Here is a 10,596-nt window from a genome sequence, read left to right on the forward strand (position 1 = left end):
CCAGCGCACACCGACGGCGCTCACGTCGGACCACGCGGGGCAGACAGGGCCGACAGGTCTGAGACCGGGGGAGAGGGGAGAGGAGTGAGGATTTTTCTGTAGGAAGCGCGGTCCTGGGACTCCTCTCACCTGCGGGATGCAGAGGTACCTGCAACTAGGGTAGTATCCCAGACCAAGGAGAAGCGGGCTAACGAAAGAGGTAGGGTGCCGGGTCTGGCCTTGCCAGTCCAGCTGGAGACCCGCGTCGCGAAGGCCCCCTACCGCTCCGGCTGCCGCCCACCCTCCCCGCCCAGATCCGCGGAGTACACTCTTGGGTCTTTAAGAGGCGGGATCTGCTCTCAACGCTCCTGATTGCGTCATTATCGTGCGCCTGGGCCTTGGTCTCCACGTGGGTTCAGTAGAGAAACCGGGGACTGGGGATCATGGCGGGAGCCGAGACTGGGGACGCGGCAGGAGCTGAGGCGCCGCAGCCCCAGAAGCGCTACTATCGGCAACGTGCTCACTCCAACCCCATGGCTGACCACACGCTGCGCTAGTGAGTGAGCAGGGCAGGGGGGGACGGGAGCAGGGGGAGGCAAAGGAGGGCAGAACGTTCGCAGCAGTCCGAAAGGGCTGTTGTTCTGGACGGTCTGCAGGGTCTCAGACGGACCGGGGAGGATCGGCTGGGTGACGTCAGCTTTAGAGGTGGGTCGGGGAGATTTAGGGGAGGGCGCAGTTGGAGGGTTGGGAGGGGGCGTGGCGTTCTGCCCGAAGTCTCGGTAGCGGCGCAAGTCCGGGAAGGGAGAGTAACTTAGACTGGTGTTGCGGGCAGTATGTCCTTTCCACCTTTCGGTTTCGTTGATCGGGTTTAATAAAAAGACAAACATACACACAAATCCCGCCCACGCCTTAGTCCATCCTCTTCGCACAGAGCACATAAACAGAGGCAGCCAATCTCTGGGGGAAGGGAACTTGTGACCCAGAAAGGAGAGCTGCCTGACCAGAGTCACATCGACTCCTAGAAGTGGAGATGGGCAGGTCAGCAATCATGAGCCTCATGATGGGCCTGTGATTCACACTTGCGGTTAAGGGTGGTTTCCACTGTGTCTCCTAGAGACCACAGGGCCCACTGTTACAGAATTTTTGAGAATCGCTCTTCCCATTTACCTCCCACCCTTACCCATCCGCCCACTCACACGCAGTACCACTTCCACAATGGCTTGACCAACCTTCTCATGTCCCTCATGTCTTCTCTCCAATAGCCCTGTGAAGCCTGAAGAGATGGACTGGTCTGAGCTATACCCAGAGTTCTTCGCTCCACTGACTCAAAATAAGAGCCACGATGACCCAAAGGATAAGAAAGAAAAGAGAGCTCAGGCCCAAGTGGAGTTTGCAGACATAGGCTGTGGCTATGGTGGCCTGTTAGGTAACACTCTGGCCTTTCCTCTAGGGCACAGAGAGGCAATGCCTAGGTTCTGCTACCTCAGCAGGTTTGCTGGGGGCCATAGTTGGCCTTTCCCCTTCGGACCAGACACCAGTGCTGTGACATCAGTGTGGAGAGCCTCCACTTTCTCTGTACTCTGAGTCTGTGGCCTTTGTCCTGGAGAAGGGAGGGTGTTGTCTCAAATGCCTCTTAGAACTTGGGTTGTCTTGTCTGGCCCCACGCCTGGCCTCAGTCTCTACTTGAGGCATTTCACCTGCAAGGTACCGGGTCAGTGAGCTGGTCAGCACGAGCGTCAGAGATTAGTCACTGTAGCCAGTGATCCTGAACTGTCTTTCTGAGGGATTCCACCACTCTCCCTCTCCTCCCCCCTCCTTCACCAAAACTCATTGTTTCTGCTCTACTCTCATGTTTTCAAATTCCTCTTGTATTGTCTGTATTGTCCCAATCCTGCGTGCCAGGCCACTTCTCTATTTTTAGATCTTCCCTTAGAGGTAACAGCATGACAGAGAGAGGAAAAACATGGTAGTTGGGGGTAGAAAAGCTTGGTTCAAGTTCCAGTTCTGCCTCTTCTTAGCTCTGTGACCTTGGCCGTTTCTGACCTCAGTATCCTCATCTTCTCGATTTACCACAGAGCGTTAGGAGGATTAACTGAGACGATGTGTGAAAACACTGAAAACTCGGAAGCACTTACAAATATACGTGTATCTGCAGGCCCTCCCACTTCCAGTCCAGGTGACAGTCTTTGGATCTAAGCCTAACCCTAAGCTTAACCCCCTTCTCCAGCATAGAACCAGCCATCTAGGTATCTCTCCATCCACATTTGCCATTCCTGATTTTGGGAGTTGCACAGTGACACTTCCTTTCCTTTCTTGACCCCTTTGCACTTCCTGCAAGTATGAGGTTGACGATTCCATTCCTGTTTCTGTGTCCAGTGGAACTGTCACCGTTGTTCCCAGACACACTGATTCTGGGTCTGGAGATCCGGGTGAAAGTCTCAGACTATGTACAAGACCGGATTCGGGCCCTTCGAGCAGCTCCTGGAGGTGGCTTCCAGAACATCGCCTGTCTCCGTAGCAATGCCATGAAACACCTTCCTAACTTCTTCCGCAAGGGCCAGGTGGGGAGGGGCCCCGGTGGGTTAGGCTGGTAGGCACGTGGGGCACTGAAGCCGGGCTCTCAACCCTGTCGATGCATGTCTGTCTCACAGCTGACAAAGATGTTCTTCCTCTTCCCTGACCCACATTTCAAGCGGACGAAGCACAAGTGGCGAATCATCAGTCCCACGCTGCTGGCAGAATATGCCTACGTGCTTAGAGTTGGGGTGAGTCGGGAGTGAGAGGGAGAGGTGAATGGCCCATTCGGAGGCCTTCCACTAAGAATTCAGTGGGGGTGCATTTAGGACTCACACCACCACTCCCATCATCCCCCTGCTCAACTGCATGCAGCCCCCCGTCTCGGGTGATTTTGCCTCTGCAGGGGCTGGTATACACCATAACTGATGTGCTGGAGCTACATGACTGGATGTGCACCCATTTTGAAAGGCACCCCCTGTTTGAGCGTGTGCCCCTGGAGGAACTGGTAAGTAGGGGGCCTGAGGGGAGTTGTGAAGATGGAGGCCTTTTCCAGAGTGGTTCTGTATTCTTTGAACCCAGCTCAGTGCCAGGAGGATGGGATGGGAGTCTCAGGGCCAGGGGCCATCTGAAAGGTGGGCAAGGACTTATCAGACCCTTCCTTTTCTCAGAGTGAAGACCCCATTGTGGGACATCTGGGCACCTCAACCGAGGAGGGCAAGAAAGTCTTACGCAACGGAGGCAAGAATTTCCCAGCCATCTTCCGAAGAATACAGGATCCCACCCTCCAGGCAGTGGCCCCCAATCCCACCCCCCTGGGCCACTGACGGCCTGCCTTGCCTTAGCTTGACCCCAGGACCTTCCCAGCTGAGACTGCTAGGGCCGAGAGGCGACAGTCTTTCAAAGAAGTTGGGGAACTGCCCAGGCCAGAAGCCTGGGATTCACAACTGACCTCTCATCTTCTTGCCCGTCTACCACCAGCAGAAAGCAAAAGAAGCTAACTGGGAAGGTCAAAAGATCTTGGACCAGAAGGGATGTTTGGAAGGGTGTGGGGTCTTGCTCTTCCTTAGCACTTCCTTCTCCTTCTGGGATCTCCTTCTCAGCTGGAGTGAGGAATACAATTCTCCACTCTCCATCTAAACTGCTTGCTAGACTCAAATCGCCTGTCCACTTGTGTTTACTTTGCAGTCCTGGGGATAACATGTATACGTGTGCACATGCCTGTGCTGCTCTTTCTCAGGAACGGCTAGAGCATGTATCACGTGCCTTCTCCCATCCCCCATCCTCTCCCTGCCTGAGACTTGACCTGAGGAATCTGCTGTCTTTATTGTTACTGTCTCTGGAGAGTCCTGGGTCGGGGTGGTGGAGACCCTCTCCTTTTTCATGTTGACCTTCGATTCCAGAACTTCAGAGCTAACTGACTGGCACAGAGCCCAGTGGGGGCAGGGTGGGGGAGTGAGGAGCAGAGAACTAAACTGTGCAAGATTCTGAGGCTAAAAGCAAAAATGGGCTGCTGACTAGAAATCCCCCCCCCCCAAAGAGGACTGAGTCAGCTGGAGATTCAGAGCACTCACGTAGCCCTTACAACCATCCAAGAGCCCAGAGAAATCTCTGAACTTTTCTGATTTGCAAAAGGTTCCTTTGTTTCTGCTCCTGAAGCCCTAGGTTCCCATGGCTGGAAGGACAGGGTGTGTTGACCTAAGAGACCACCCTCTTCTTCCCAAGGAACAAAGATGAAGGCTCCTGGAGCCATTTTAACCCATTAACTCACCCACCATCTGCCCAGTGTCAGGTACAGGAAGGGGGGGAAGCTGTGGTAGTGCCAGAAAGTTCTGCTTACCTACGGCAAAGGCGCAGCCCCATAAGCCAAGAATATACAGCTACAGCTGTGCCTCTTCCCTTCCTGAAGGAGCTGAGGATGGGGAATTCCTGAGGATGGTCCCAAGAGGGCCTGGCTCCCTGAGGAAGTGGGAATACTAGGGACTGACTGTACCTCCGTATCCTAAACCTCACCAGAGAGACTTTCCAGGAAGAGATCTTTAGGCGGCTGGACTAGGGCACCAGCCCAGAAGGGGGAAACCAAGGCAGACCTCCCGTCCCAAGAGGGTCATTGCAACATGAGACCCAAGAGAGCTGCCAGGGAACCCCAGCCCCGCCTACTGTGCCTGGGTGCTAATCCCCAGCTGGACCACTCAGGAGAGGGGATTGGCTGAGGAGCTTGCAGAGGGGGCGTTGCCACTATCTCACCCAAAGGTTAAATAGGGGTTCAGGCAAGCAAGCGAGATGCCTGAGAGAAGTGCTCTCCTTTGCCGGTTCCCTGACCCAGACCATGACCCAGACCCTCAAGCTCGCCTCCAGAGTGTTCCATCGCATCCACTGTGCTCCCAAGCTAGGTGCCTCACTGGGCTCCAGAGGCTCCGACTCAGCGCCCCGGAGCTTGGCGGACATCCCAGGCCCCTCCACGCCAGGCTTCCTTGCTGAACTTTTCTGCAAGGGGGGTCTGTCACGGCTACACGAGCTGCAGGTAGAAGGGGACGTTCCTGGGAATGGAATGCTGGGGAAGGTGGCTTTGACAACACCAGAAAGGACAGACTAGTGCAGAAAGTAGGAGGAGGGCCAGTGAGAACAGATGCCCATGAATTAGAAAAGTTGGGACTGCGGGCGGTGGTTCGACCTGCGCGGGAGTCCATCCCCACACCCAGCAGAAGAGTGCCCTCAAAAAGCGCCTTCTCGCTGTGCGGAAGTCGGGGCCAGGTAGGTCCAGAAGAAGTGCGCGGGAGGCAGAAACCCACAGTACCTTCCCCTCGCGTCCGACTTAAAGCTACAGGCGCTCCTCTTCAGTTAACGGGGTTCGTTCTGAGATAGTCCACGTGAGGAGCCTTCAGGGATTTCTTCGCGTCGGCTCAGCCCAGGTGACCCAAGAGCGGTCCTGAATGTCTGCTTTGTGCGGAGTTCCTCCACTTTGCCCATCACTCAAACTTCCTAGGGATGGGAAGTGGGGGAAAGAAAAGGAGGAAGGGTTTGCAGCATCAGGGCTATAAACTAGCTGGGAGCCAGTGAAGAAACAAGCTCCCTCTTGCAAAGCCCAGCCAACACCCTTGACGGACCAAGCTGGAAGTCCTGGGCCCGGGGTCTCCAGTGTCCACTGTGCCCATTCTCCCAGGTGCAGGGCGTTTCGCGCTTCGGACCTGTGTGGTTGGCCAGCTTCGGGAGGGTGCGCACTGTGTACCTGGCGGCCCCTACACTCGTCGAGCAGCTCTTGCGACAGGAGGGGCCCCGGCCCGAGCGCTGCAGCTTCTCACCCTGGGCAGAGCACCGTCGCCACCGCCAGCAGGCTTGCGGGCTGCTCACCGCGTGAGTCCTCTCTGGCCCCAACACCCAAACGCCCAGCTGCGTCCCTCTCCTGTGGCTGGTCTGGAAACAATCTGTCTCGGGGTGTGGAGGGGGGTTGGCCTTTTCCCCCAACCGTCTGATAAATTGGGCTTCCCACCCCAGCCTGTTTCGTTTAGGCTCAGGTAGAACCCCGCCTTTGTCCCCCACCCATCTCCCTGTCTTTGGAGTCCGCAATCCTGGAAATCCGCGGAAGGGGCGAAGGTACCAGGACCTAGATGGAATGTGAGATTCCGTGACTCAAGTTACCCAGGAACCCAGCCCCCCCCTCCCCCCCGCCCCGGGGCCAGGAAATGAGCAACGAGGAAGGGGGACGGAAAGCCGGCGCAGGCAGGAGCAGGTTTTTGTACCCCAAGGGAGCAGCCGCAATCCTTTTCCTGGCCACCCCAGGCGAACTCGCCTCATCTTCACTGCCGCCAGCCCCGTCGGGCCGCCTCCACACACCCTCATCCGCCCTGACGCGCCCCCTCTCTGCACACCCGCAGGGAAGGAGAAGAATGGCAGAGGCTCCGCAGCCTCCTGGCCCCGCTGCTCCTCCCGCCTCAAGCGGCCGCCCGCTATGCCGGGACCCTGGACGACGTGGTCCATGACCTTGTGCGGCGACTGCGGCACCAACGGGGACGTGGGGCTGGGCCGCCCGCCCTGGTTCGGGACGTGGCAGGAGAGTTTTACAAGTTTGGACTAGAAGGTGAGTCCCAAGACAGGGGCAAGCGTGGGAGGCCCCCGCCTGGTCTCCCGGTGCCCTGACAGCGCCCCCTCCCGCCCAGGCATAGCCGCGGTGCTCCTGGGTTCCCGCCTGGGCTGCCTGGAGGCCGAAGTGCCCCCAGACACAGAGACCTTCATCCGCGCGGTGGGATCGGTGTTTGTGTCCACGCTGTTGACCATGGCGATGCCCGCTTGGCTTCACCGCCTGGTGCCCGGACCCTGGGGCCGCCTCTGCCGAGACTGGGACCAGATGTTTGCCTTTGGTAAGGCACGGAAATGAAGTCGGGATAGGGGAACATAAAGCTGTTCAGGGATGGTGAGGCACCCCTGTACCTTCTCCCCCACACAGCCCAGCAGCACGTGGAGAGGCGAGAGGCTGAGGTAGCCTTGAGGAGCAAGGGAAAGCCTGAGGAGGACATGGGATCTGGGGCACACCTGACCTACTTTCTGTTCCGGGAAGAGTTGCCTGCTCCGTCCATCCTGGGCAATGTGACGGAGCTGCTACTGGCTGGAGTGGACACAGTGAGGTTCTTCTCCATGTTGGGAGCCCCACTTCCAGAGCTTAGCCTCTCCAGTTTCAGGGGCCACTTTGCTGCTGCAGGGGATCCACTATGACCCTTTCGGCCAGCTTGACTTAACACCTCCTGAGCTCCAGACTGCCTCATATTCTGCCCCCCTCTACTGGGTGTCCACTCTCAACACCTCTGAGGCTCTCAACTGTCCTCTCAGGTATCCAACACACTCTCCTGGGCTCTGTATGAACTCTCTCGGCACCCCGAAGTCCAGAAGGCACTCCACTCTGAGATCACAGCTGCCCTGGGCCCTGGCTCCAATGCCCACCCCTCAGCTGCTGCTCTATCCCAGCTGCCCCTGCTGAAGGCAGTGGTCAAGGAAGTGCTAAGGTGAGGGGATGGGAGAGGAGAAGCTAAAGAAAATGTTGGGAAGGGCTGGGGAAGCAGATGGTAAATGGGAGCGGGGAGAGCCAGCAGAGGAAAATGGTACCTACTCCTGGCCAAGATTGGGTTTGGACGTAGGAGGCTTGCGGACAAGAGGGAGGCTACAGCCCCCAGCCTCACCTTGCTGTTTCCCACTTGTTCTGCAATCCAGACTGTACCCTGTGGTACCTGGAAATTCCCGTGTGCCAGACAAAGACGTTCGTGTGGGTGACTATGTTATCCCCAAAAACGTGAGTAGAGCCTATGGGCCCCTTTTGTTAAGCCATCCCTCACCATCTTGGGCCCCATCCTGTTCTCAAACACTCCATATAAGCCCTTCACCTTCCCTTTGGCCTGAATGCCTCTCTCCGGGATGTAACGGGGCAGTGGAGAAATCATTCCAAAAGTAGCCCCAGAAAACTTACCCCCTCACCAACCAGAGCCCGCCTTTGCTCCAATCCATATATCCTCTTTTCCATGTCCCTCCCTGCATTCATGGGCCCAAACTGACAAGTTTATGTTCTTTCCCCATCAGACGCTGGTCACACTGTGTCATTATGCCACTTCAAGGGACCCTGCCCAGTTCCCAGAGCCAAATTCTTTTCGTCCAGCTCGATGGCTGGGGGAAGGCCCAGCCCCCCACCCATTTGCATCTCTTCCCTTTGGCTTCGGCAAGCGCAGCTGCATGGGGAGACGCCTGGCAGAGCTTGAGCTGCAGATGGCTTTGGCTCAGGTGAGTGATCTCGACATACCTTCCCCAGACATGAGAGACCCTAACCCTCTAAAGCCATGAGCTCTTCTGACAAGCATAGCAAAATATATGACTTGGTAAACCTAATCCTCTGAATACAGCAATCCTGTTTTAAGCTACAGAGTGAGCAAGGGTATTTGGACTATTTTTTTCCCCCTGCCATCATCCCTTAAGAAATTCCCTACTGACCACAGGTATCATTTCAGTATCGACCTAACATAATAATACCCTTTACCAATCAAACCCACCATCGTAGACCCCTCCCAAAGTGATAGCCTTCTTCCTGCCTTTCCAGATCTTGACCCACTTTGAGGTGAAGCCTGAGCCAGGTGCTGCCCCAATCCGACCCATGACCCGGACTGTCCTGGTACCCGAGAGGAGCATCAACCTACAGTTTGTGGACAGATAGTCCCATGGGAGGAGGCTGTCATCATCACCCTTTCTCTCATTGTAGGGATTTATTAGGCACAAGAGCAAGAGATACGTATTCCCCCTGAGACCTGCCTATTTGACCAGACGGGTTAGAAGGACGCTAGCAAACTGCTTGAAGCAGCCCTGACCAAGGTGTGAAATGTGCCTTGGCCCGACCCATCAGGCCCTGTGAAAACCATAGTTCCTCTGCCTACTCAGCTTTTCTCCTGGCCTTATCATATGCATCCTTCAAGGGCCAGCTTAGATCTTAATAATGTTGGGTGGCCTGAGGAAGGGTTCAACCACTGCCCTTTGGGGGCTTCCACAGTGTTCAGGAGCTGCTGGGTAAGCACTTAGCACCACGTGAGCTCAGTAATTATGCATCTGGTCTGCACCTGCTTGGTCTTCCCTTCTTGCATGTGAGCTCTTTGAGAGGAAGAATGAGACCTTATTCAGTCTTTATATCCCCTAATTGGGTGATGCCATACGGGTTCTCAGATTGAATCTGGACCATGTGGCAGAAGGGATAAGCAGCTTACCAGACTCTGTCTACTCTTCTTCTTCCTCATCTTGCCCCTGGCAAGGTGAGTCTGCCCTCACCTGGTTTATGATGTTTTAAAACTCTCCTTGACTCTCTGGTCACTATTAGAGGTTCGATTGTCCCACCATTTAGTTCCTGGGCAGACATCTTTTGGCCTTATACCTGCTTAAGCCTTCCTTTTATATATTGGAATTTTTTAATATTCATAGTTTTGAAATAAAAGAATGAAATGTTCCATCCTTGGTTTTTGACTTACTTCTCTTCCACAAGTCCTGGAGGCAAGACCCTCACCAAATCCCCTACTTTGATTTATCTGATCCTGGGAGTGACCTCCATAACAATGGGAGGTCTAGACACCTGGGAGAGTGGTTTGCATCACAAACCCAACACTGTTCCGTCTGTACTGGGAAGAGCCAGTGAGAAGTAACACCAAGGGTTAGCCTTTAAAAATGGGTTGGGGAGCTAGGGATTTGCAGAGATGGCCGAGGCAACAGACTCTTTGGTGGAAGTGCTTTTGGAACCTGGACTGCCAGGACCAAAGGATATCTGCCCTCTCTGGAAAAGTTGCTCCGAGGTAATTTCCTTGAGAGAAAGACAGATACATGCACAGAAGTGAAGTCAGACAGACGGGATGAAAGCCGAGTGTGGGGGTGGCCGGAAGCCCTGGGGCACTGAGGCAGAAGTGGGGAGGGCAGAAGAAGCCTGTTTCCCTGAGTCAGCATTCTCTGGCCCCCCAGAGTCTGGGCACAGTTCTCCCCTTGTGATGTATACGGATTAACTCATCTTCCATACAAATCAATCTCTCAGCACACTTCCCGCAGCCCCTCCCTAGCCTAGATTGCCCTCCCCATGTCAGGACTTGCCCCCTGCCTCCTCCTCTTCCACAAGCCTGGCCCCCTACCCTAGGCAGGGCTCCCTGACCACAGAGGCTGTCTGCCTCTGGGCCTTCCGAGGGCATCTATCTTTGTAAGATGTACAGAGGGGCACAGTATGCCTGAGGCCTTGTGCAGAGACCAAGGTTTGTGTGCCCTTACTGCCCCACCTCTCAACAACTCTACCGTATTCTGTGTCCACCCCCACTCCCCTATCATTAAGCTTAACCTGAACCAAACTGACCTGATTTTTAGCAGATCTGAACTTTGAAGGAGAATAAAGCCCAGCTTCCTCTCACATTCTTTCCCCTGGAATCAGTGATGAAAATTCTGTACACCCACATTCCTCACTGGGCAAGTACGACTGATCTACTTGAGGAGGGCAGCAGTTCTCATCACCCTTTTGTGACAAGAATCTTTTTAAGTTGGAAAAAGGGAAGGAGAAGGGACCATACTGATTGCTGGTCCTAACCCCTATATCAAGCAAGACCTCCCATG

At 55.2% G+C, this 10,596-nt stretch overlaps 2 protein-coding genes across 2 annotated transcripts; both read left to right on the top strand.

Annotated features, from left to right (window-relative positions):
• Positions 1–71: 71 nt before the first annotated feature.
• METTL1 (methyltransferase like 1) lies at positions 72–3,652 on the top strand. Its single transcript, XM_035002269.1, has 6 exons — positions 72–535; positions 1,242–1,405; positions 2,356–2,540; positions 2,631–2,744; positions 2,900–3,001; positions 3,165–3,652. Exons 1-6 carry the CDS (start codon positions 423–425, stop codon positions 3,318–3,320), a joined length of 834 nt encoding a protein of 277 aa, XP_034858160.1. The 5' UTR covers positions 72–422; the 3' UTR covers positions 3,321–3,652.
• Positions 3,653–3,756: 104 nt separating this feature from the next.
• Positions 3,757–9,529, top strand: LOC118008655 (25-hydroxyvitamin D-1 alpha hydroxylase, mitochondrial). The gene is made up of 9 exons (XM_035002271.1): positions 3,757–5,017; positions 5,657–5,847; positions 6,369–6,571; positions 6,651–6,851; positions 6,938–7,110; positions 7,318–7,490; positions 7,696–7,774; positions 8,059–8,256; positions 8,570–9,529. The coding sequence occupies exons 1-9, from the start codon at positions 4,823–4,825 to the stop codon at positions 8,681–8,683; spliced, it is 1,527 nt and encodes a 508-aa protein (XP_034858162.1). The 5' UTR covers positions 3,757–4,822; the 3' UTR covers positions 8,684–9,529.
• The last annotated feature ends 1,067 nt before the right edge of the window (positions 9,530–10,596 follow it).

The sequence above is a fragment of the Mirounga leonina genome, unplaced genomic scaffold (genome assembly GCF_011800145.1).
Source record: "Mirounga leonina isolate KUSES-001 unplaced genomic scaffold, KU_Mleo_1.0 Mir_126, whole genome shotgun sequence".
NCBI lineage: Eukaryota > Metazoa > Chordata > Mammalia > Carnivora > Phocidae > Mirounga > Mirounga leonina.

Bases quoted from the DNA above. Each gene is read 5' to 3' on its own strand.
- LOC118008655 (XM_035002271.1), top strand. From the start codon at position 4,823: ATGACCCAGACCCTCAAGCTCGCCTCCAGAGTGTTCCATCGCATCCAC. The intron at 7,111-7,317 runs GTGAGGTTCTTC...CTGTCCTCTCAG, and splicing joins TACTGGCTGGAGTGGACACA to GTATCCAACACACTCTCCTG. The intron at 7,775-8,058 runs GTGAGTAGAGCC...TTTCCCCATCAG, and splicing joins ACTATGTTATCCCCAAAAAC to ACGCTGGTCACACTGTGTCA.
- METTL1 (XM_035002269.1), top strand. From the start codon at position 423: ATGGCGGGAGCCGAGACTGGGGACGCGGCAGGAGCTGAGGCGCCGCAG. The intron at 2,541-2,630 runs GTGGGGAGGGGC...TCTGTCTCACAG, and splicing joins ACTTCTTCCGCAAGGGCCAG to CTGACAAAGATGTTCTTCCT. The intron at 2,745-2,899 runs GTGAGTCGGGAG...TTGCCTCTGCAG, and splicing joins CCTACGTGCTTAGAGTTGGG to GGGCTGGTATACACCATAAC.